The following is a 24138-nucleotide window of genomic DNA, read 5'->3' as shown; positions in this document are numbered from 1 at the left end:
TTGGAGCATTGTCCTGCAGAGCAAAAGGCGGCTGGTTCGATTCCTGGTCAGGGCATGCGCCTGGATTGCAGGTTTTGTCCCTGGTCAGGGTGCATGTGAGAGGCAACCAATCAGTTTCTCTCCATCTAATAAAATGTTGAGGCTTGTGAAGAAATGACGTGGCATGACCGAGATGCTAATGCTAAAATCAAAAAGGGAAACTCCGCCCTAGCAGATGTGGCTCAGTGGATTGACTGCTGGCCTGCGAACCAAAGGATCACGGGTTCAACTCCCCGTCAGGGCACATGCCTGCCTTGCAGGTTGGGTCCCCAATAGTGGGTATGTGAGAGGCAACCACATATTGATGTTTCTCTCCCTCTCTTGCTTCTCTTTTCCTCTCTCTAAAAATAAAGTCTTTATACACTGCAAGGAATACTTCATCTGTACGTTCTTTGACTTTCTTTTCCCCTTTGAGAAGTTCTGGTGGCTTCTTTTCCAAACCTACTTGATAATTTTAATAGTTTGTTGTCCCTTAATTTCTTCTGAATGCTTAAGAGTCTGTGTAGTGCCAATATACCCGTGAGGCTCTGACTCCCTGGATTTCTTCTCAGAGGCTCTCACCGCGCCTTACCTCTGTGTCCTGTGGGTTTGACGGTGGGTATACATCCCAAGGACTCTATCAGGGGCTTTTCTGGAGGGTGGGGTTTTATGGAGCAAATTTGAGGTCATTTCCACATTGCCAAGGGGCACTACCTACTTCGTACTTTAAAGTCCTGTTTGTTTGTTTTTTTCAGATGGCCCCTGTGGGGAGGACTTTGGCCTGAAATCCAAGTCAGAGCTAACACATTCTGAGCGGTCAGAGAGTACATGTGTATGTGTTTACATTTTACCCCTCCAACAACAAAGTTCAAGGTGGACACTTCCTCAGGGTCCCCACTGGGGAGACTTCTCAGCCGTATGCATGTGGGGGTGGGGGTGTGGGGTGCGTGCGTGTGTGTGTGTGTGTGTGAGAGAGAGAGAAACAGACTATTCACCTGGGCCAACCCTGGACTTCACCTCCTGCCTTTCGGGACCCCTGAAGCTCCAAAACAAAAGCTGTCCCTGACCTCTAGGTTCTGGCTTTAACCTTTTAGACCGGGTGTTCCGTACCTCATTGTCAGCTTGTTCCAAACACGTTTTGCAATCCAGCAGTTTGAACAGTTTCCGGGAGGAGGCTACACCCTGCGCCCCAGACTGCGCAGGTTTATACGATAAAACCAACCCTTCTCCCTCAAGTCATCTGAAACAAAACGTACAAAAACCACTGAGTGTAATTCGGATTTTATTGCTTATTAATTATGCCATTCCGTACAACTGTTAGCAAACGGAGCTGGAGAAAATATACTCGGGAGTGTGAACAGTGGCGGCAAGATCGGTGAGGGCAGAGAATGCTGGGGGGATCCCAGAGGGTAGCGGGAGGCCCTGCGGCCGCCATCCCCCTGGAATCTGCCCTTCATACAAAAGGAGTAAAAATAGTTCATTGGCATCTGGCTAGCATTATTCTCTGTAATCTATGCACCACGATAAGCTTGAACAACTTCAGACTCTTCAGGGCAGAACACAGCACATCCCCCGCTAGCAGATGCAGCGGCTTGTTTCTTGAAGACAAGCAGAAAATCAGGTAAACATGACAAAAACCACGCACACAGCCCCACACGAACGTCGCCATACTGCAGTGGCCCTGGATTTTAATGTTTCTGTCGTGTCATTTTAAGAAAGAAAATGCAATCCTGCTGGTGGAAACGAGAATACACTTCTTCACCATAATTACACCGACTTTCCAGTTCGAAAGACTTCAGTGCAGGCACTGCCGACCCGGCGGAGGCTGAGAACACAGCCCCACCGCTCCCAGGCTGAGCCCGGCAAGCTGCACGGGCGGAACTGAGGAGATGCCACCCCCACCGAGTCCCCTGTCGGATGTCACAGAGGTGACGCTGCCTGTGCTGGAAGCTGGGAGCAGGCGCAGAGTCGCCGTGAATTGCGAGGAGACGCCAAGGACCCCCTGGGAAAATGGCACCGAGCGTTTCCCCTACTGATGACTTTAAAAACATCCTGCATGCGCCACAGCTCAGCATCTGGAACCTTCTGTCTGTTATCACAAAGATGCTTGGGGTGAGCTGTATACTCGAAAAGCAGCAAAACTTAAAATGTGGGTCGATGTCAAATCGTTTAGAAGACCTCGGTTACCAGACGACTAAACATACACAGTAGCAGGTAAACAGAAATTTATTAAAACCGCCGTCTCCGACAGCACAAAGATGAAGCAGTAAGGCATCTTTTCCTCCCATCTCGGCACCTGCAGGGCAGGGTGGTTTCCAGCAGGAACCGGAGCTCCTGCTCAGGGGTCCTCCAGTGTGCCCGCCGGAGGTGTCTCCTCCCAGTGCCCCCGTCCACGCGCCACGGACAGCGGTCCCGATCACAGTGTGACCCACACCGAGGGGAGAGCACACACAAGTACCCGTTTATTAAAGAGAAGCCGCTCACCCTGGAAAAGTGAAGAAAGGAGCTAGGAAGAGTATGACGGGTAAAGCTCAAATACCAGTATCTGAACTTCTCTGAGGCATCTGGTGCTCAGTGATTAGGGAAAGGAGATGAACACCCAGGACGAGGAGCCCGTTAGTGCGGACTGCGCTGTGGGGTAGCTGTTCACTCGTGCTCTGTCCCCCCGGGGCAGGGGGTTTTTGAAAAGGGCTCCAGACTTCAGAAAGATGCTCCCATCCGCTAGAACCAGATCACACGAATTAACACTGATTAATTACCCTCCGTATGTGTCCACTGACAAAGCTCCAAAGGCTTCCCAAGTACACCGAAGAGGAACATTTCACCTTTTATTAAGGCAAGTTTGTGAAAATAATTTAATACAACCAAATCTCTTCATGAGCGTTCAGCTTAAAACATTTTTACGTAAGAAACATACAAAAAAGTTGTTTTATAAAAAGCCACCTCACGACGGGAAACAGGTGACGAAACACCGTGAGCCCCGTGGACTGCGAATCCCGTCTCCTTCCGACGGCCGCTCGTCCCTGGTTCGGATCCCCAGGGCTACTCGTCGTCTTTGGAGCCGGTCTTGCTCAACTGCGAAAGCAGACAGGAGAGACGGTCACCGAGTTTGAGCTGTCCGATGGAATTCGTTATTTTCGCTGTGTATCAACAGTCAACATCTACCGCTACGAGAGGCAACAAGGCTCAGTGACTTGCACCACCCCCGGCTCCCACCACCTCTCTCTGCACTTACGACGGCCTCTCCGCAAACACCACCCGCCAGAACAAGGGGGGGAAACCCTGGAAGCTTCCCAACATATAACGTGGGACCAAGGATGTACAAAGGCAAAGGCGCCATCTATAAAATGAAGGGTGGCTTCTTTTTTGTCTCCTATTACACACATATTCTTGTTTTTTTAATTTCTAAAATTTTCCGTTGTGGTAAAAAAAAAGTAAGATTTATCTTCTTAATCAGACAATTCTTGCAAGTATCACTTAGAAGCATTAACTGCCTGTGACAGTACTGGCACTCATCGGCCTGCAAAACTCATTTCGTGAAGTCCTACAGAGTCAAGGAACTTACTGTGTAAAGTGTCCATTTGATACATTTGACGCTACAATCTGTGCAAGGAAAATACTGAGAGGAGTCGGCAGAAAAATTAAAAATGGAACGTAAACAATTTTAAAATTGTTTACTTGATAAAAGTATTTCCTTGTTTCTTTGATAGCCAAGAAAGATGATCAAAAATCTTCCTTGATAATGACGGGAAACTACAGCTAGGGTCCGAACCTAAGTGCAATACTTAATTTCCACTAAGAAGTCAAAGCGTTTCTTTCTGTGACTTGTTTATTTGAGTCCCGCGATGCCACTAATTTCGAGCCAGAGGTAAGCGTGTCCGTTCTTAAGGTGAACTTCCACGCACGGCACACTCTGCGGTAGCTACACATACTCACATGCTGCGGGCGAGACGGGAAGCAGACGTCCGGGTGAGGCCCGCGCGGCGAGGGGAGGGAATGAGAGAGAAAATATTCGTTACTCAACAGGGACAGTCACGGGGCACCCCGAAGGCCAGGACAGAGACGTCACGCACCTTCACCACGTCCACCCAGTTCCATCCTCGAGGGCGCTCTCCTTTGTGATCTGGAGGAGAGAGAGCAGCCACTGTAGTTTTATGACCAATCGGGAGTTTTTAAATCCATCACTATTTCAACAAAGAAGATTCACGCACTACACTGCACAGCGAACAGGGATGGGCTGAACTGACGCAGTGCCGAGCCGAAGAACTAGTCTGTCTCTGTCGTCGCTGCGACCGACAGCCCTCTCTGCCCGAGCCCCCTGCCGCGTGTCTCAGGGGCCCTGACTCACTCCCCGGTGCCCACGCCAGACCTGGCGTCACGGGAGCAGCGTGGAGGCGGGCAGGTGACGCCCGGAAGAGAAACCCATCACCTACTGGCGTCATGCTCTCGCACAAAGATTCTCCGGCCTTGCGCGAGCTCACAGCTTGTTTCAGTGGGGGGCTGTGTCAGCTCACTGTCTCGCGTGCTAGTGTGTCACGCGAGGCCACGAGGCTCAGGGCCAGAGGCCTTACAAACAGATGTTTGGCTTCAAGAGCCAAAGGGCACCTGGTCAACTTATTTATTAATTCCTGTGCTCTGATAAAATATTCATTAATTCACCTGACATTTTAAAACTAGAGCTTTAATCTGCTGGGAGTGCTTGAACATGAGCTCAACCCCTTCTATAAGAATTTATAACTTACAAAGGGATTTTGTTCTTTTAATAGAATATTCAAATTGAAAGAATAGTTTAATACATACATACATACAACCCAAACATTCTTCAATTTAAAATGGCCTGACTTCCTTTATCCTTAATATATCTTCATATCTCACTTTATGAAACTTTCAAAATCTGTACTCGAAACAAGGACATTCACTTTACAGTCAGGGAAACAAACTAACTCCTGGATTCTCACAGAAGAGACGCAGTATTACTGGGGCTCGATTCCAGAGGCTAATGGCGCCTTCCTCCTTCCTGCCAACAAGAGTCTTCCCCACGGGTCATGGTCACGGTAATGAGGGGCACGGAGGCAGATCGCCAATCCCGGCAACTGAAGCCGGCCCCACAGGGCCGTTCAGAACACAGGTTCCGCCCAGACTCCCACGCCTGCACTGTGACTGCAGGAAGGGAGTGACTCTCAGGTGGGCATACCACGGACCGGAGGTGGCGGCAGCAGAAGGGAACGACCTCAGGCCGTCATGTACGGAAGCAACAGGTAATGACCCGGCAGATGCTAAGCACTCCAAAAAGCAGTTAACCGAAATTCTAGAGAACAGACTGCAGTGGCTAACGATTTACCGTTCAGTTGGTGGCGCTTTGACGCCGCTATAATGGATTCCCGCATTCTTACTGTGCAGACCATTAAAATGTCACAAATGTCCTTTGAGGGCCAATCCAGGGCTACGATCTTTTTATTCTGCCACGGACACTGAATAAAACAGACAACCAAAAAACTGCCTGCGCTTTATGAAACAAAGGGCAGCGGCAAGCGCAGCCTCTGATCCATGTGTGCCGAGAACGGGGAGGGCAGACTCGTCTTCTGAACACGCTCACCAAGCACCCACATGGCAGTAAACAGCCACACCTCTAGTTGTGTTCCCAAAGGGAAAAAAACAAACAAACCACAAACCTGTTTTATCGGCCAGCTTCCGTTTCTGGGCTTTGGAAAGTTGTTCTCGTTTGTCTTTTTTCTTACTTGACGGGGCTGCGTTAGGAGTTTCAACCGAGATGATATTACTTATGGATGTCTGGGGGGAAAAACAATCCTTAGCCCCGTGCCTTAAAGCCGACCGAATGACACACACTACGGCTACACCCTGCAATGCGCTGGCGATGCTGAGACCTGGGAAGGGAGAGGACCCCGCGCTGCTATCTTCACCCTGAGCTCAGGCACCCTCCACGAACGGGCCCCGCTTCGCCCCCTCAGAGCCCACACTGGACAGCACGGATTAGTGCCGCTGCCAGGGCAGGTCCCTCGGAAAGCAGGCCTGACACCGGCAGTGTGCTGAAGCTCTCTTGTTCCAAGGTGAGTTGACAGTGTAGCTCATTTGCTATTATTTGGAAGTTTAAGTAAGCCTTTAGAAAAACCACACATATGCTTACTTAATGATCCCGATTCCCTGAAGAAACGAAGGAAACCCTTAAAATCTGGGGTGGGTAAATAGCAATAATAAATAACACAAGAGTAAACTCTGGTTTTTGTGTACTCACAGCTGCAAACCTCCTTTTGTGCCCCCCAGGGCCCTGTATCTCAGTTCCCGCCATCAGAGCTTCCGACAGGCAAAGTGTCAAATGCTCACCAGGTGCAAGCACCGCTGTGAAAGGCGTACGTTTCATGCTCACTCCACCCTCACTACAATTGTGTAAGGTCGATACTTTCACAACTGCCACTTGACATGGAGAGAAACCGAGTGCAGTGCGCTCACGAAGCCTGCCCCAAGTCAGCCAGCACGTGGCGCTGGGGGCCGAACCCACACGGTCCGGCCCCAGTCCTTGGCCTCCACCGCTGCCCCACCGCCTCTCCCACTGTTCCGAGCTCCGCTGGGACATGGAGGCCAGAACTGCGTGGGCAGGAGACCCGGCCGTCGCTGCCAAAGATCACAGCTCGGTTCACACGACAAAACTCAAGTCCTACTGGTCCCCGGTAAGTCTTCAGTGCAGAACGTGGTGCAGAGGGGCTGATACACTCACGTTCATAAAAGATGATTATTTCCTAAACAATTCTAGAAAACACATACTGTTCTTATTTAATCAGTCTGCTCAAGCGGCAATACCTTCAAACTGAACTGCGGCAATACACTATTTACAAGTAAATAAACCTCAAAAAGTTTCATGTATATTTTAGCTCTATGTAAAAAGTCTCTCTGAGCTTTCTGAAGAGGTTAATTAGACTTGAAAAAATACTGTTTCTGCAACACCTCAGTTTTGGTGGGTGCGTGAAGCATCCAACTCTTGCAGAAAGGGTAGCATCTGGAGAGTGTAATTTTGAAAGTTACGTAGAAGCTGAGATCTAAAATTCACTGTGCTCATGTAACTCACACGTGACTCACGTTAACACAAAGTCTCCTTCTAAACATTAGCGGGTAACAGCCGGTACCAGTGGACGAACGATAAAAGCCACGCGGCGCCGGAGGAGGCGGCGGCGCTCACCGGGGCGGGCGCGGCGGGGCGGTGGTGCTCCATGAACTGCTCGCGGTGGTCCTTGGCGTACTCGAACAGCGTGTAGGTCATGGCGGTGCCCAGGTTCACCTCCACGGCCTCCTGCAGCTTGGCCACGATGCTCTGCTTCACGGCCGAGGATCTGCAGCACACAAGGCATGGGCCGCTAAGAGGAAAGCCACAGGGAATGTTTAAAAAAAAAAAAAAGCAATGAAAACAAGGCATCACTACTCACATGGTGTTGTTGAAAAAGGCGTTCATAGATATGATCGGAGGCGTCTGGGGATACGTGTCTGTCCAGGAAATCTCTATTAAGAAGGCTTTGGGATCACCGTTTTCACCTATCTGGAGAAAAGGGAAATCTCAGGCTTGTAAACAGGGACACCGAGACAGAGTATTACATTACGATCTCTAAAATGACGGCTTCTTTCTGGTGCTCCGGGTCAGTCAGACACGTGAGCCTGGGGAGTGCAGGGCACAGGCTGGGGCGCAGCGGGGTGAGTGCAGGCTCTCAGCGCTGGTCCGTCCCAGCAGCTGCCTCCTGCAGGCAGCTGCTGTTTCAGCAAAGCTCTCTGAGGACAGACACCCACCGTGAGGGACAGGGAGAGAATGGGCGGGAGTGATAACCCACAAGCCTACAACGCCTCGTCTTGGGCTTGAGTCTTCCCACAGCTGAATCATTAGGCGCATCGAGAACAAGTAAACTGATGTTAGCCCAGTTCCAGCAGACTTGAAGATGAAACATAAAATTCAGAGAAAAAGGGAAAAGGCACAGAGACGAGGAAAAGGACACCACCATCTTAGGCTAAACAGCCAACTCCTGGGTAATTTTTTCCCATTTATTTATTTATTTATCTACAATTCCGGTGTAACTGACATATAACACTGTGTTAGTGCCAAGTGCATGACAATGATTCTGTGTCTGTGCATGTTGTGAAATGATCACCGTAACAAGTCTCGTTAACACCAGTCAGCACACACACGTGATGTACTTTTTCCCTTAGGATGAGAACTGCTAAGATCTGCTTTCTCAGTGCCTCTCAGAGCCACGATATGATGTGATTACCTATGGTCGCCGTGCTGTGCCTCGCACCCCCAGGACTCATTTTTAACTGGCAGTTTGTACCTTTGGGCCCCCTTCACTTGAATACTATGAAGATGTCTTTTCTGTTTCTTTTGCTCTCCCCAATGTTTTAGTTTGAAAATGTTTCATCTTTCAGAGAAACTGAATAGAACACTAAACACTCACAGATGTGTGTCTCATGTGCTAAATGTCACTTACTTTTACTCTTATTTACAGAGGGGGACCCTGTCCCGCAGTGCCCCCCAGCACTGCGGATGAAATGAATGACTACTAACACACGATCTGCTTGGAGAGAAAAGGCTGGCTCACCTCTCAGAGGAGAAGAGCCCCGAGCACCATTTTCCCTGGGCTTTTATTGAGTTTAGCTTGCACAGGGATACATATCAAAGAAAGGCATGGTTTACAGATGACATTTCTGGGACCTGAGGGTCCTTCTGAGTCAGAGTCTGGCAGACAGAGTGACGCCAATCGACCATAAAACCTGGAGAAACAAACCCATTTTGGGCTCAGACCCTAAACGTTTTGTATGCATGGCTTGAGGGCATTCCTAGCAAAGCAGCTTTCACAGGATCAACATTTAATGCACCATTTAATGCACAGGATTGAATGCATTCTTTCTCAGGCCAGATCACCCTGGAAACGGCCCATTCCAGCACAGGGCTGCACCCCCGGAGGCACTGTTGCAGGCCCGAGTCAGGCGGGGGGAGCAGGGCAGCCGAGAGATTAGGAGACTTTTTACAGACAGAGTGAGGACTCAGGCTACACCAAAGTCAAGGGGTGAAGGTTCGTTATCCCTTCTCTGAAGTCCCCTAAGACCTTCCCTGGCAGTCCCTTCATGACTGTGCCTGTCTTAGGTTGTTGCTCCCTTGAGGAATCTTACCTGTCATTAGCTACCCAGTCATCCACCCGGGCCAAGCAGGGGGATATGAGGGGATAGGTTTTTGTCTCCTCAGTGGGTTATGTCCCTAAGGACTTTCTACTCAGCCTTAGCTGTGGGAGGCTACGGCTCCCAAAAACAGGCAGGGCGGTTCCCGACAATCTACTGCTCTTCTTCTCCCTCACAGAATCATGCCCTGCCCCCCCGAATATGTGTGAGACTTTTTTCCTTTGGTTTTTGTGGAACCATCTGAAACTGAATTGCAGACACCATGAAAACGTTTGCAGATATTTACAGGTAAAGTAGCCAAACAATAGGGATATTGTTCTTTATAACCACAATACCATTGTGACACCCGAGATGTTTAACGCTGCTGCAAAACATCGTGATCTCACTCATGACCCACATGAAAAGTTCCCCGATCACACCCCAAGTGTCCTTCCATAAACTGCCCCCTCAACCCACACTGGAGGGGGCGACTGGAAAGAAGTGACTTCCTGTGACAGTTCCACAATAAACGTGTACAAGGGTCATGTCTCATACAATTTATTTCAGACACAGACAATGTTAATAGCCACATGCCTTTCACAGAAGACTTTCCTATCTATACCACTGTTACGTGTAATCATTTGGATAAGTGGTTTTTATCATTTGTTTACAAAATAAAGTAGCAGTACTGTTTCGTGATGAAAATGGCAATGAGCAACTTCCATGATAGAGATTAACTGACATCTCACATATGTAAAAAAATACTCAGACCTATTAATCATACAGAATTAAGAAAACATCAACTTTTCCTGACTACACCACAGGGCAGTAAAAAGAGTAGTAGACTCCAAATAAAGACCTGGATCTTAATCCTAATTTTTATTAATATCAGCTACAGGAACTTGGGAAGTTTTGAGTGAGAAAAGTTATCTTTCAGATGACAAGGTAAAACCATACAATTTAAAAGGTTTCTTTAATCTCTAACACTTTCTAGTTCCGGTACCATAGAGACAAGTTTATCTTTTTAAAAGTTTCTGAATTATATGTTCAAAAGTTAAAAAAAGGGACATCATGGTGACGTGTCCTCCTTTAAATGTGTCGGAAAAACCAGACAGAAATGCAAACCACTAAATTTAAAGACGAAATCGGCACTTTTAGCAACCGTCAGCCTTTGCTGGCAAAGCAGCCCTGCTCACGCCACGTCTTACCCTATACTGGAACGAAACCGGACTCAGTTCCCGGAAGCTCTCATCCCCTTCATATATGGAACGCAGTGCCTCCAGTTCCATCTGAAAGAAATCACATGCGTTTTGTCGAGTGGAACACATGCGTGAGAATAGAGTGTCTTTGGTTTCTGATTCAAGCCCACCCCACTACGTAAAACGTGACTGAATTACATGGCCTTGGATGTGTACAGTATCCGTGGATATACTCACTCCAAAACTACGTGCCAGGTACCACTAAGCATTTGCAGTGCATAATCTCACTTAATTTTCACATCAATCCTGTAAAGAAAATCTCACTATTTTCTCCTTCCTACCGGGGTCGGGGGGTGGGGGGAGGCAGAGGGGAAAAGATTTGGTGTGAAGCAACCCCAGAGCATGCACCCTTTATTACTCTGCTAAAGAGTAGCCTGGGCTGGAAAGAACGTGAAAGAACGTTACTTACATATCTTACCTTTGTAATCCTTCCCACAGAATGATACCAAACTTGAAAAAACACGTAAGGACAATAAAAAAGCACTTTGAAAAAAATGATAGTTAGAAAAAGGCTAATAAGCATCCCCCCAAGATGGGGACAAGGACTGCAAATGAAAATGTAACTAGTGACCCCTGCCTGGAAACATTTCCTAGAACACTGTGGGCTCACAGGGGAGAAGACTCCGTTGCTGTTGTGATTGCGGACGAGCACCTGCGAAGAGACGCCAGGAATGCCTGTACACTTGGGTGCGGATTTTAACTTTCAAAAAAAAAAAAAAGCATGTCATAAATTCTACCAACTAAAGATGGGTGGATTCGATCGATCTATGTGGACAAAATTTTAGAACGGAGTATTAAAGAAAGTGTTTGTGACGACCTGGTCAAGAGAGGAAGAAGTAGATCCCAGGACCTAACAGGCGTATGAAAAACAACGTACATGTAAGCAACCCTTCTCAGAGAGGGTAACCCGACTGGCACACGAGGGAAAGGCTCAAAGGTGTCCACCTGGGTTCCGGGAAGGCTCCACAGATTTCTCTGGTTACTTTTACAGAAGTTCAGACTGGATTCAAGAGTAACTAAGATTACAATGAAACAAGCAAACTTACTCAAAATACAGTGCTACTTCTTCTGTCCTTAACGTTTTTCTATATTTTAATAATGACCTGGACAAGAACAAAAATTGAAGGCAGGCTTGCCAATTTGATGGGACAGTGAACCATGCTGGTGGCGGGCCAAGAATTCAGACAGTCCTGGAAAAACAATCTGGCATTACAGTACAGGCTCCACGAGTCCCAGTAAGAACTGTCCATGTCTTGGCTTAGAAACGCACCTGGCAAGAATATTTGAGAATGGATGGAAATAGCAACTCACTTGTTGGAATCTGGGGTCCTTTACAGGTAATTTATAATCTAGAGACTCTATTACATGCACCCTGTACAAGTCCTAGATTTCAGACAATAGGGTCTAAATGAGTATTGAACTAGTTATCTAAGGAGACAGATTCTAGTCCTGATTCTACCACTGCACAGCCCTGGGCAATCAATCACTTTACCTCCTACACCTTCCCTTCTTCCGTCCACATTACGAGTTAGAAGGTTCCTCTCCAGATGACTCGTAGCATCTCCTTCAACTTTAGGTATGCTCAAAACAGACTTCGTAAGTATACACAGGACACAAAGCATCAGATGGGTAAGAAATTCTACCGGACAATATTGCCAGAGCCAGGGGACACTAGAGTCATCATTGTCCTCCATCAGAGATTTAGCTAACTCAATTAACTTTCCCTACAGGCCAACAGATTAAGAATTTAAAGGTAATCAGATTCTAATAAAATAACTCACTTCACAAGCTCTAAACAACATACGGCATTTAAGGCCAGCCAAGGCCACCGGGTCGCGGACCAAAGGCACTCCTTGTTGCTATTAGAGATACCTGGGGCGACCCCGGGCCGACAACAAAATTGGAAACTGCGGGGGTGGGGGAGGGGAGGCAGCGGCGGACGCGCGCCTGGCCTCTGCTCCCAGGGCACCCGGTCCACCTGTGGCACCCCCGCCAGGCTGCGTCCGCTCTAGGAGCGAGGGCACGTGCGGGGCCGCTAGTCCGAGAGCCGGGTCTCACCTGGGCCGGGGGGTGGGGGGACAGCAGCCCTCCCTCGGATCTGGGCACCGCGCCTGCGCGAGGACAAGCGCGTGCAGCCCTGGGACTCACCTCCTGGTCCTCATTGGCACTCATCGCGCGGGTCGCGGGGCGCCTCCCGGGGGGGACGGCGTTCGCGACGACACGGAGTAGGCGCGAGCAGTGGCCCCGAGGGCAAGACGTCCCGGCTCTGCGCCCTCGGCTGCCGGATGCACACCCCTTACACCCTAGGCGACAGTCACGCGCACCTTCGGCCCTCGGGCAGCGCAAAACCTCCTGCTAAAGGGCTGGGGGCACTGAGCCCCGGGCCGCAGCTGGCGGGGCGCCGGCGCGTCCTGGGACGGACAGCAGGGCAGTCACGAGAGAGGCTCCACCTGCTCTTCCTGTCCGCTTCTCCTATTGGCTCCTTCCGTCTCAGCCCCAGCTCCGGCTCAGCTAGGAAATGGAGCGTCTTCCCTACGTTTTATGGAGCCGCGTACAGCCCTGGGTTCGCGATTGGTGCAGAGCGCTGTCACTCAGGGCCCGAAAGCACTTCCTGTGCCGGCGCAGGTGGGCAGAGGGAAGTCTTGTTTGCTGGAACCGGCTCTGAGGCGGTGGCTGCGGGAACCGGGCCCCGGCGTCCCTAGACTCCCCTGCCGGCTTCCCCTCGTCCTCCCCCGGCTGGGGGCGACCGGCTGCAGCCGCAGCGGGCCCAGTGGGCGCGGCCTGGGTGAGTCTGGGCCCGGTGACCTGCGGGGCCAGGCGACCCCGCCGACGGAGAGAGCTAGCTCCTAATTAACAATGCCTGTTTTGGGGGCCTGCGTGTTCCGACGGCGTCGGCGGGTGCAATTCGGGCATTTCTCCTTTAGCCTTTACGCGCCTGTGGTTTAAGGCTCTAAGGCTCTAGGTTTAAGGGGGGATCGGGACGAAGATAAGAGCCCGCTTTTAGGGCTGCAGCGTTGTTTCTCCAGCCTTTTCTGATTGGCTGCCAGGGCAGAATTCTGCGCCCCTGGGACGGTGCCTCCTAAATCGGTTGTTGCTTCACATCCCCAACATCACCTTTTATTTTGCATCATCCAGGCCTCAAACTGTCGTTCCTCTGTTGGTCATTTTGTAGTTGAACGTCTATGAACTTTACCCTGACTAGCCTTGCCCTGCACCCCGAACCTCTATTAATTAAAAAGTAGGGACCACATAAATGTATGTTCCACTTTGAGTAGGTCGCCTTTCTTTGCATTGTGTCATCATCCTTTGCAAGAGTCTTCGTTGTTATCTTCCACACCAGCGTCCAGAGTACTTCCCTTGCAGTACACGTATCTCCTCTAGGGTGTTCACTCACTGCCTCCGCACCTGCTTCCACGTCACTGGCTTCTTCCAGGAGACAACGAAATTCCGCCCGCGGGTTGTCATGCGGATCCTTACCACCTCTGTGCCTGGCGCTTGTGCCATTCCCATTCCTCTCCTGCAGGATATGCACGACCCATTTCAAGTGCCAAAGCTTTTTAACGTAGAACGTGGCAGGAATTTTGGGGGCTGAATTACAATAATTTAGAGCTGCGCTGTCCAGTATGGTAGCTGGTAGCCAGTAGCCGTATGTGGCAGCTGAGCATTTGAGTGGAGATGTGCTGTGAGTGTACAGTACACACCAGATTTTGAAAACTTGGTACAAAAAAGGTAAACTACCATGTTAACGTTTGTATTAACGTTGAAATGATAATATTTTGGATATGTTGATTAAACAGAACATTACTGAAATTAATTCCAGCTGTGTCTATTTTTTTTTTTTTTAGTGTGACTGCTATAAAATGCAGATAGATGACGCAGCATGGTTGAATCTGCACCTGAGGAGCCAGGGGTGTGCAGGGCCGACTCTGTTTAGATAATTAGCATACCATTTTAATCATTTCTCAGGAATTCAGAAGTTAGATGTTAGCAGTTACAGAGAAATTACAGATAACTATACTTTATTGTATACCTAAGTCAATAATTATTTACAATTATTTTTCTATGTAGCTGAAGTAGCTCCTGAGACCCGTTGTAATCTGATGATGTTCCTGCTTTCTTGGTCTGCACATCCCAAAGTTTTGTGCACATTTGGAGATGTTACTGAAAATGTTGATTTGTCTTAAAGTTCACTACCTCTGTAATACGAAAGATTTTTTTTAAATACCATACCAGTAGTTACTAAATTTCAGTAGGTCAGTATAGGAATTAAAAGTTTTCAAAAATTTTGACCTTTTTCGTGTTTGCTCAACAGTTTGCAGACATTTCAAAGTCTGTTACCTTTTTGTAATGTTTATTTTTTTAAACCCTACCTTTTTTTAAAATTAGAATTATTTTCAAAGGTTTTATTTATTTATTTTTAGAGAGAGGGGGAGGGAGGGAGAAAGAGAAAAACAGCAATGTGTGAGAGATACATCAGTCGGTTGCCTCTCACACGCCCTCAATCGGGGACCTGGGCATGTGCCCTGATTGGGAATTGAACTGGCGACCTTTCAGTGTATAGGCTGGTGCTCAAATCACGGAGCTACATCAGCCAGGGCTATGATGTTTTTTAAATGGTGAAGATTTATGTATTAGAAATGTAAATGGGCTTTTAACATTTGTATTTCAGAGTTGTCCTCACGCCGTGATCATGAGCCCCACGCAGTGGGACTTCCCTGTGGAGTTATGTTGCCGGCCCATGGCGTTTGTCACTCTGACGGGCCTGGATGTGGTGTACAACGCTGTCCACCGAACCGTCTGGGATGCTTTCTGTGCCAATCGGAGGGCTGATCGGGTACCGATTTCTTTCAAGGTGCTACCAGGTGACCACGAGTATCCCAAATGCAGGCCCAAGGTAATGACATTGTGATTGCGTGCGGGCCGTCCTCCCTCTCTCCTCTGTGTGTGGGTATGTTTTTCTGTTCCTGTGGCCTGTGCTGGAAAACCCCTGAGTCTGTCAAGGTGGTGGTTACCGTGATACGTGGAGAAACCCTGGGCTTTTCATGCCTGTGATACACTACAGGTGTGTTTAGTGCTAGTTGTTTTTTAACCCCAGAGGAATAATTACTTTATAATTATTAAGCTTTTTATCCCATGAGCTTAGGGTTTCCTTCGTGCATTTGTTTAAAAAAACCAAAACACAACGACAACAAACCAAAACCAAAAAACCCCCCAGGTCTCCATAAAGGCCTCCTCAAGGGAAGGTTTCACACTCCCTGTACATCACTGCCAGTTTCACTGCAGAATCCATGGTCCTCACCTGCTGGCTCAGTTTCACACAGTCTTGGAGCACTTGCTTCGTGTGAGGCTCCGGAGCTGTGCAGTGGCTGGTGATGGGGATTTCAACAGGACGTGAGTAAGACGCGCTCTCTGTCCTTGGGGGGTTCTGCATAAACTGAAACCACCTATTCGGTGTGGGGCGAGGAGGGGTGCTAGTTCAGAACTGACTTTCGGGGTGAGCATCATAGTAGAGACCCCTATTTACCTAAAGAAATAATGACGGTGAAATCGCAGCTAATACATACATAGTACTTCGTGTGTCGATTTACTTTTTAAAGGAAGTTGTGTATGTTGGTCGGTTATTTATTATAATCCTATGAGGTTGATCTGAAAGTCAATTAACAAGGCACATGGATCAAAATATCTCCCCCAGACCCCGACTTTTTTTCCCCTACAGTGGTGCTTCTGACAATCTGGCCGTGGGACCAAGTACGTTGTCATCACTTGGGGTGTTTACTAAAAATGTAAACGCCAGGCCTCAGGTCAGCTCTGGGAGGGTGGGACCGATGGCTTTGGTCGCCAGCTGATCCTTTTCTTACGTGTGTGAGAACCACGCACTGAGGACACAGTTTCGTACACTGAGCCATAAAAATGGAGCTCTCTCAGAAACTGTGCAAGTGACCGCACCCCTGGCCCTTACACTTTTTAGTTTTCGAAGTGGTGCTTGTGTCAAGAAAGGCCAGCGGCCCAGTGCGACTCACGTGCATTTCTCCTCGGTTAATTTTCCAGTTCAGGAGCTTTTTAGTTCCCTTTTCCCGGTGCTTTGTTGAGTCTCCCAAGTTTTTCCGTGTCCGGTTTCCTTACTGTTCTGGTCGTTCCTCACTCGTAGCAGTGATCAGAGCGCCGTGAGCTGGAGGTAGTCGGCGTCAGTGAGGGGAGTGGTGTGAAGGTCCGCTGAGCTCTCCGGGGCTCGCTCCCACGTCTGCCGCCTCCCCTTCCCCCCACTGGTGCTTCCTGCTGAGCCCCAGTGGCTGCGTGGGGCTTCTGTGTTTAAGAATTGTCCTTCGTTTCCCCCTCCATCCTCAAGTAAGGTGAAATGCCATCCTGCAGTGTGTCTCCAAACAAATGGGGCCATGTTCGGTTTTAGATAATAGTTTTATTGAGCAGCTTTTACAAACAGAAACTGGAATGGTTAAGGAATAGAAGTCGAATTTACCTGGGAAAGAGCTGTTTGCTTCCAGGGTATTTGAGAGCCGTGACTTCATAAGAAACTCTTGGCTTTCGTCATTCTGTAGGTGGGAATCGTCGCAGCTCCGGGGCTGAGGTTCTAGTTCTTTCTTGATCTCCGTAAGCTGGGATTTCCTCATGCTAAAGATGGCCGGTGTGCCCACCCAGTGAGATCTGTGCCCCTCGGGGGTGTGGGGCCCAAGAACAGGTGCTTTGTGCTGCTGTTGCATTCCAGTAACCCTTCGACCTGTGCCACCGCCCGCAGAGAACCTCGTATGAGTGGTACATCCCCAAAGGGATCCTCAAGACGGGCTGGATGAACAAGCACCTGAACCTGGTGCCGGCCCTGGTGGTCGTGTTCTACGAGCTGGACTGGGACGAGCCTCAGTGGAAGGAGAAGCAGTCGGAGTGCGCCACCCGAGTGGAGATAGTCAGGTCTGGTCGCCCCGTGCGTCGTGTCGGCCGGCCCAGGTTGTCCGAGTCTGCTGACCGCTCGCGTTGAGCGCAGGCCGCCAGCAGGGCGCTGTGTAGACCGTGGTGGTCCCTCTGGGGACTGCTGACCCCCGGGGGAACGTGTGCAGCTCCAGGCAGGAGGCTTTGCTGTTAACGTACAGAACGCTGAGCAGGATGTGAGGCTTAGAAGACAAGTTGGCCTGAGTTTCCAAACGCCTTTTCTTGCATGTATAATGTGTGTGTGAAGATACCGTAATTTGCTCGTGAGTTGCATGCTACTTTTGCTGTATCACCACTTCAGTTTCAAAATAATTCTTTTGAATGACTACTCTGTAATGTATCACTATAAAGATATTGTATTATAACTTATACATGAAAGTATATATTAAACTTTTGCTCTCAACATAGACTTTTGCAAGGATTAGAAGCTTGATGTGAGATTCCTTTTTTGGAATTTAAATCATTGTGGCATATATGTTTCGTACATGCGGGGAAAGATTTTCTCTGATCTTGGGAGTTTTTTAGTTGAAATTTTTCTTTGAATTATCAAACTTGTACTTTATGTAAAGCTTTGAATATATTTTTAAAAAAACAACTTAATTATTCAATTAATGTTATTATTTTTCCAACGCAGGCAAAGCTTACAAGGGAGAAACACGAAAGTGGCCGTGGTTCTGATTCAGAAAAAGACGCCTTTGCCCCCAGGTACCAAAAAGTTAATTAGTAACTAGTTAATTGCTTTATACCTCTGATTCTTATTATCACGGAGCATAATTTTAATGTTGAAATCTTCTGTGCATTATGAGAAATACAGTGTGTTAGCTTTAAGAGGTACTCACAGAGCGTGCATGAATGCTTCCTGTAACAACGAGAATATTCCAGAGCTCAGCACTTCCCAGGTCCCACTCGCCTGTCGCCCTTGTTTCCCGACTTAGGCACACATCATTGACGAAACAGTTATTCACTGATTTCTAAAGAAGGCGGTTTACGTTTCTGAGATCTATTTGAAATTATAGTCGGAATGTGGTACTTTTTTTCTTAACGTGCAGTAGGGCCAAGAAAAATGCAGCGGGAGTTCCCACTCCCCTCTAGAACATGCCTGCATTTCAGGCGCCTGTTCTTCTACCTTCTCGGACGTTGCGAGGCCAAAGCAGTTTTTGCTTCTGTGTTGAAACTTGTGGCATCCCAAACCCACTTCCATGAATGACTGCTTCCCCTTTAGGGACGGTTGGGGAGCAGCTGTGTGGCTTGTGTGCTGGCGTCCCTGAGCCTGCCCTGGCTCCGTGGGCAGTTCCACAGGGTTTTCCTACCAGCTGTGCAACGTCTGAGCCCACAGTGCTCTCGGGGCACAGTGCTCTGGCGTGGTGGAAGTGGTTTGGGCTTTTATTTTTCATTATAGTGTTCAGATTTGGGGAGATGCTCGTTGCGAAGAACACACTAATTACTTTCTCTGTCTCGACGGGTCTTGTCAACAGGGGAAGACGTCATTGCTTCGGAGAGGGCTGCGGCTCTGTGTAACGCGTGTGAACTCTCGGGGAAGTCTTTGTTTGTGCTGCCGCACACCGACCACCTTGTGGGTTATATCATAAGGTAAATAAAGGTCTTGAAAATATTTTTTTTTAGATTTTTTTTTTTAGGCATTGAGAAATTGGTAGTGTAGCCCCATTTATTAAAAAAGGAAAAAATACATGTTCATAGGAAAAAATTCAAATGGAGGAAAACCCTTGAAGTTCCTCCCGCTTTGCGTGACTGTGCATTCTGCTCTCTCCGGAGCCCGGGCCTGAGCCCAGGCCGGTGCTTCCGAGGGGCGCCCCCTTTCCCGAAGGAGGAGCTCGGAGCGGCTCAGCATCTCCAGCCGGGCTTTCCTTGGGCCTGAGTGATCGCGGAGTTCGGGAGCGGGGCAGGATTTGCATCACACAAATGTCACTTCACCTCGTTGGCCTGTGTTCATTTTTTAGTCTTTTTCCTGTTAGTTTTCTTACTCTTTAAACCCTAAATACTAAAGTCATAAAAAATAGTCAAATCTAATTATTAGCTATGTTTCTTTTAGACTTCTTATAAGATGATAAAATAATAAAGGTGGAAGTAACCTTAGAATTTACCTAATTGTTAGAAATTACAGAATGTTTTCATCGGCCACCATATTTCCCTGTGTCCTGTGCCCCCGTGCAGGAGGCGCACCCACATGCTTGTGCATCGTACTCGGGATTCTTACGCCCGCTGTTACGTACGTGGCGTGCAATCATCATACCCATGTATAATGCGTGCCCTTGTATTTCCCTAAAAATTTGGGCAAAACGTGTGCACTATACACACCAAAATACAGTACTTTTTGGGTAGCGCATAATTTTAAATGGCTTTTTTGCAATTTTAATTTTAGATTTTTTTAATCTAGAAATTCTGGTTTATGTTTTGCTTCACTTTTTATCTTAGTCATGAGGTAAACTAGATATTATCTCTGTCAGAATTTTACCTTCCTTTCTGCCCTGGCTGGTGTCACTCAGTGGATTGAGCGTGGGCTGTGAACCGAAGTGTCACAGGTTCGATCCCCAGTCGGTACATGCCTGGGTTGCAGGCCACAACCCCCAGCAACGGCACATTGATGTTTCTCTCTCTTTTTCTACCTCCCTTCCCTCTCTAAAAATAAATAAATAAAATCTTAAAAAAACAAAACAAAAAAAATTTGCCATTCTTTAAAAAAAAAAAGAATTTTACCTTCATTTCTTACAAATATGACTGTTAGTTTGTTTTAAAATAACTTTGGTGTTTTAATGTTGTTCTTATTTTAAAAAAATAGATTAGAAAATGCCTTTTATGAACACGCGCAGACTTACTACTACACGGAGATCAGAAGAGTGAAGTCTCACAAAGAGTTTCTGAATAAAACCACACACCAGGTGCGTGCTTGTTTGTCCCTGGAGACCGGAGTGCCGGGCGCACTCTGGAGCAGGCCGTCCGCTGCTGAGCGGTTTGGGGGAGGTGCACCTGCTCACCACCTGCTCAGCACCTGAGTAATGCCTGATGTTTTGAAATGGCTTCGGTGTATTTGTTCGTTTATTTATGTATTGTCTTTTTAGTTTTATTTTTATTTTACTTATTTTTAATTGTATTTTTTCCATTGCCATTTATCCCCCCACATCCTCTTTCACTTCCTTTTAGTTTTTTTAAAAGCACTTAAAAGCTAATTAGTTTTTGTATTCTTTGCCCTTGAAGTTCCTAAAAATAGATTTTTATGGCCTTGCGAGCTGTACTTATTTGTTGGAATAATTCTTGAAATTTAATTTTGAGTATTGTTCTTACACTTTTATGTCTCCTCTTAATGAAACTTACTAAAATTTTCTCTCTCACCCAACCCGTCTCTCTAAAACTAACTAAATAAAATATTTTTAACAACTTATTAAAATTTTGACATTTTTAAGAAGATATGTGTAATAATGAGTTTTTCTGTTCTTTTCTCAGCTTTTATTTGTGAGACATCAGTTCAAAATAGCTTTCTTCAACGAGCTGAAACAAGATACACAGAATGCACTGAAGTAAGTTCCAACAGCTGTCCATCTGAATTTCCCTTATCCTTACGTTAACCCCACCATGTGTGAATGGCAGTTTCTGAATCACAACCAAACTAATTAACTCTAAAGTGTTTATATTGGTTTAGATGCAATTATGCTGTGTTTAGTTTGTCTAGAGATGAATGGAATGTAGTATTTTTAGACTTGAAAAGTTCCATTGTCGGAAGTAAATTTCATTAGTGTCACAAGGCTTTCTGGCCTGCTTTAATTAAATGTCGTGATCTAAAGAGATGTGACATTAAAATGTTCCCACTTTCTGCTTCTTATTCGCATGTTCAGTAAGATGCTTGTGTTAAGACTGATTTCCAGAGTTACATATACATTACGTGTTATCTAAGTCAGACTGAACTGAAGGTATATAGTGCATTTATTTAACTCAGCTATGATTTTATTTTTAATTAAATTTGTGCTTTAGTTTACAGTGCCTGTCGGCATCGTTTTTACTCAGAGGCTCTGCGTGGAGCTTTGCTGAGTGTTCGCAGATGCCCTGGCCATGACTGAGCATTTTATTCCTCTGCCACAACTTAATAAACACCATCTCTCTCTGGCTTTCCCTCAGTTCTTGAAGACTGCAGTGGCAGTGTAACAAAGGGATAAAAGACAGCAGTATGTCCTAAAGTGGGGACAAGCTGAGTGTCCAGGGAGAAAAATAGAGAAATAAATGAAAGTACGTCTAGTATTCAGAGGAATATTACAGAAACCTCTTTGTGTGTGAGTGTGTGTGTGTGAGTGTGTGTGCGTGTTATTATTGAGGTGCTAAGTACCAAAATCTGTTCTCTGAATCTCAGCGGCTTCAGCTAATGATAGCTGACTTTATGTAGTTCATTTTTAACCCGTAGTACTACTTAAAAACCTTCCGCTCCAGTCGTGCTCAAACATCATTCTGGAAGGAGAGATGGTACCTGCGGAAGTTAGGACACAGTCTTCTTTGGAGAAGACCGCTGCCTCCCGTGAACAGGGTGGGCCTCCTTCTGCCAGGATCTCCTTTCTCCCCGTCTCTCCCTCAGCCCCTGCCACCTGGAGGGTGTGTCCCCTCTGGCCTGTGACCAGACCAGCGAGAGCCGCGTAACTTGCGGAGACACTGGGTTTGAGAGCCTTTGACCTGGGCTGGGTGAGAACACCTTTCCTGACAGAGTTTCTCTTTGTTCGGGAAGCTCATGTTGATGCTTTTAAAAAATACCACTTTTTAACAGAATGCAAATTTTTAAATTAACTCTGAGCCCTGGCTGGCATAGCTCAGTGGATTGAGCGCAGGCTGCAAACCAAAGTGTCGCAGGTTCGATTCCCAGTCAGGGCACATGCCTGGGTTGCAGGCCATGACCCCCAGCAACCACACATTGATATTTCTCTCTTTCTCCCTCCATTCCCTCTCTAAAAATAAATAAAATCTTTTTAAAAAGATTTTAAAAAAGTGCTCTGTGAATATCCATTCTTGGAAAAAAAATAAATTAGCTCTGGATAACTGTCCACCTTACTTTCATTTTCCAACGTATTTTCTGTTATTGACAGGTGTTAATTACATGATAATCTGCACTCAATGGTGCTGTTCTTAGAAGCCATTGAATCTTTTTGCACATTAATCAATATAGTACTTTTCAGGAAATCAGAGATTAGTACACATGAGGGGGACCTAAAAAAATGGAATTGTCTTCTGGAGGACTGGCTCCTTGTAGTCCAGGCTTCCCCCACTAGGCGCGTGCTCTAGAAGCCCATCTGTGTCAGTGCGCCAGGTGGCGTTGTTGTGAGAGGCTGCGTTGAAGACTCTTTCAACTCATTTGCCCATTTCATGCTTGACGGGTGATTTACAAGCACATCTGCCCACACTGTGCTGAGTGTTGAGCAGTTTTTTACCCAAAACAGCTTGACTCCCTCCTCCCTATTCACCTGACCTTGCCCCAGGTGACTTTTTTGTATCCCTGGATGAAAAAAGCCCTCAAAGGGAAACATTTTGCGGATGAGGAAGAGGTGAAACAAAAAATAGCAGAAGCACAAAAAGGCATCAGAATCAGTGAGTTGAAAAACTGTTTTGAGCAGTGGAGAGAATGTCTCAGTGGGTGTGTTGCATCAAAGAGAGATTACTTTCAAGGTGACTGAAGTTTAAACATGCAAGAATAAATACACAATTTTTTATAAATAAATCCTGGGATTTTTTGGGTCCCCCTCATACATGTTTTGAGCTGGTAAGTGCTAAGAAATATTGACTCGGCATTGTCTCTGTTATTTTTAATAATTTTTTCTGAGGACTCTTTTCTTAAAATTAATTTATGTCATAATTAACCACCTTCCTCATGTGTCTCTTAGGAATTACAGGACCGCCTATAATCTTGTACACGAATTGAGAGCCCACGAAACTAATATCCTGGAAATTAAGACGATGGCAGGATTTATAAACTACAAGGTAATAGTCATAATTCCAAATAAGGAAAATTTGTCTTTAACGATCAAATTATCTTTTTACAATTTGAAAACCAAAATTAATTACCTGCTCTGAAAAGTATTTGATGAATTATGATCGTTTTTTTATGCCCTTTATGCCAGGGGGGCCTGGTGCTTAGCAGCAGCCTCATTATGAAGTTTGGTTTTGAGTTTAGGGGATGCTGTTTTTGTAAAACTCCTCCAGGGGGTCTTGTCTTTGTTTTTTCGTGGGAGCAGGAAGGAGCAAGACGAAAGCTGCCAATTACTGAACCTTGAAAGACGCAGTGTGTTCAGACAGTGGGAGGCTTCCTTGGTTTAAGGGCACAGCCTTGGGAAGGGTGTATCTGTTCGCCTTAGTGCAAACTCTTGTACCTGTTATTTCTGTGTTTTAAGCTTGTATATGGCAGAAATAGATGCTCCCAGGAGGCAAGGAGGGCTGTTTGTTCTGCTTCAGTCTGTGCACTCTCCGTCTCTCCGTCTTTGAAGAGGGCTGGCGCTGGGTTGGTGGTGCGGGGCAGGTGGGTACCTAGGTCATGGTTTCTGTAAGCGGACATTGGTCCAGTCTCTGTAGAGACTGTTTTTGCAATGACGACAGGTTTAGAGTAGGTAGATGTTCCCTTGGTCTAGCAATTCCATTTCAGGAAATATACCTGGCATCTGTGCTAATAAGACTCGCAAATCACACGTATGAGGGTATTTGTTATATCCTGTGGTAGGAAAAGATTGGAAACCACCCAGAAATAAGTGACTGGTTAATATAAATTATGATTCCAAACAATGGACTATCA

General features: G+C 46.9%; 2 protein-coding genes across 6 annotated transcripts in view; one reads left to right on the top strand and one right to left on the bottom strand.

Moving 5' to 3' along the window:
- Positions 1–1718: 1718 nt before the first annotated feature.
- On the bottom strand, positions 1719–12876 carry RWDD4 (RWD domain containing 4). Of its 5 annotated transcripts, none has more exons than XM_028526726.2 (8): positions 12576–12876; positions 10377–10457; positions 7455–7564; positions 7211–7361; positions 5691–5808; positions 4092–4141; positions 3955–3957; positions 1719–3093 (listed from the first exon to the last, which is right to left on the bottom strand). In XM_028526726.2, the coding sequence occupies exons 1-8, from the start codon at positions 12597–12599 to the stop codon at positions 3061–3063; spliced, it is 570 nt and encodes a 189-aa protein (XP_028382527.1). In that variant the 5' UTR covers positions 12600–12876; the 3' UTR covers positions 1719–3060. The 5 variants fall into 5 exon arrangements, with proteins under 5 accessions (XP_028382527.1, XP_035867661.1, XP_035867664.1 ...); XM_036011768.1 differs by having other exon boundaries at positions 5691–5817; positions 7220–7361; XM_036011771.1 differs by having other exon boundaries at positions 5691–5817; positions 7220–7361; positions 7455–7560; positions 12576–12875.
- A 168-nt stretch (positions 12877–13044) lies between these two features.
- The window catches only part of TRAPPC11 (trafficking protein particle complex 11), a 33751-nt gene continuing 22657 nt past the window's right edge, over positions 13045–24138 (top strand). Inside the window, exons 1-8 of the mRNA XM_028526519.2 lie at positions 13045–13212; positions 15097–15321; positions 17179–17348; positions 18001–18071; positions 18842–18956; positions 20164–20263; positions 20826–20899; positions 23237–23333. Of these exons, the coding sequence (XP_028382320.1) occupies positions 15118–15321; positions 17179–17348; positions 18001–18071; positions 18842–18956; positions 20164–20263; positions 20826–20899; positions 23237–23333 (831 nt within the window). The 5' untranslated portion in view covers positions 13045–13212; positions 15097–15117. The remainder of the gene's footprint in view (positions 13213–15096; positions 15322–17178; positions 17349–18000; positions 18072–18841; positions 18957–20163; positions 20264–20825; positions 20900–23236; positions 23334–24138) is intronic.

The sequence above is a fragment of the Phyllostomus discolor genome, chromosome 11 (assembly GCF_004126475.2).
Source record: "Phyllostomus discolor isolate MPI-MPIP mPhyDis1 chromosome 11, mPhyDis1.pri.v3, whole genome shotgun sequence".
Lineage (NCBI taxonomy): Eukaryota > Metazoa > Chordata > Mammalia > Chiroptera > Phyllostomidae > Phyllostomus > Phyllostomus discolor.
This window is presented reverse-complemented; position numbering and strand designations above follow the sequence as displayed.

What these genes read in the sequence shown, in the direction of transcription:
- RWDD4 (XM_028526726.2), bottom strand. Translation starts at nt 12,599, where the DNA reads ATGAGTGCCAATGAGGACCAGGAG. An exon ending in GCCTTTTTCAACAACACCAT is followed by an intron (nt 7,362 to 7,454) that starts GTGAGTAGTGAT and finishes TGTGTGCTGCAG; the next exon opens with ATCCTCGGCCGTGAAGCAGA. An exon ending in GAAGCTGGCCGATAAAACAG is followed by an intron (nt 4,142 to 5,690) that starts GTTTGTGGTTTG and finishes TCTCTCCTCCAG; the next exon opens with ATCACAAAGGAGAGCGCCCT.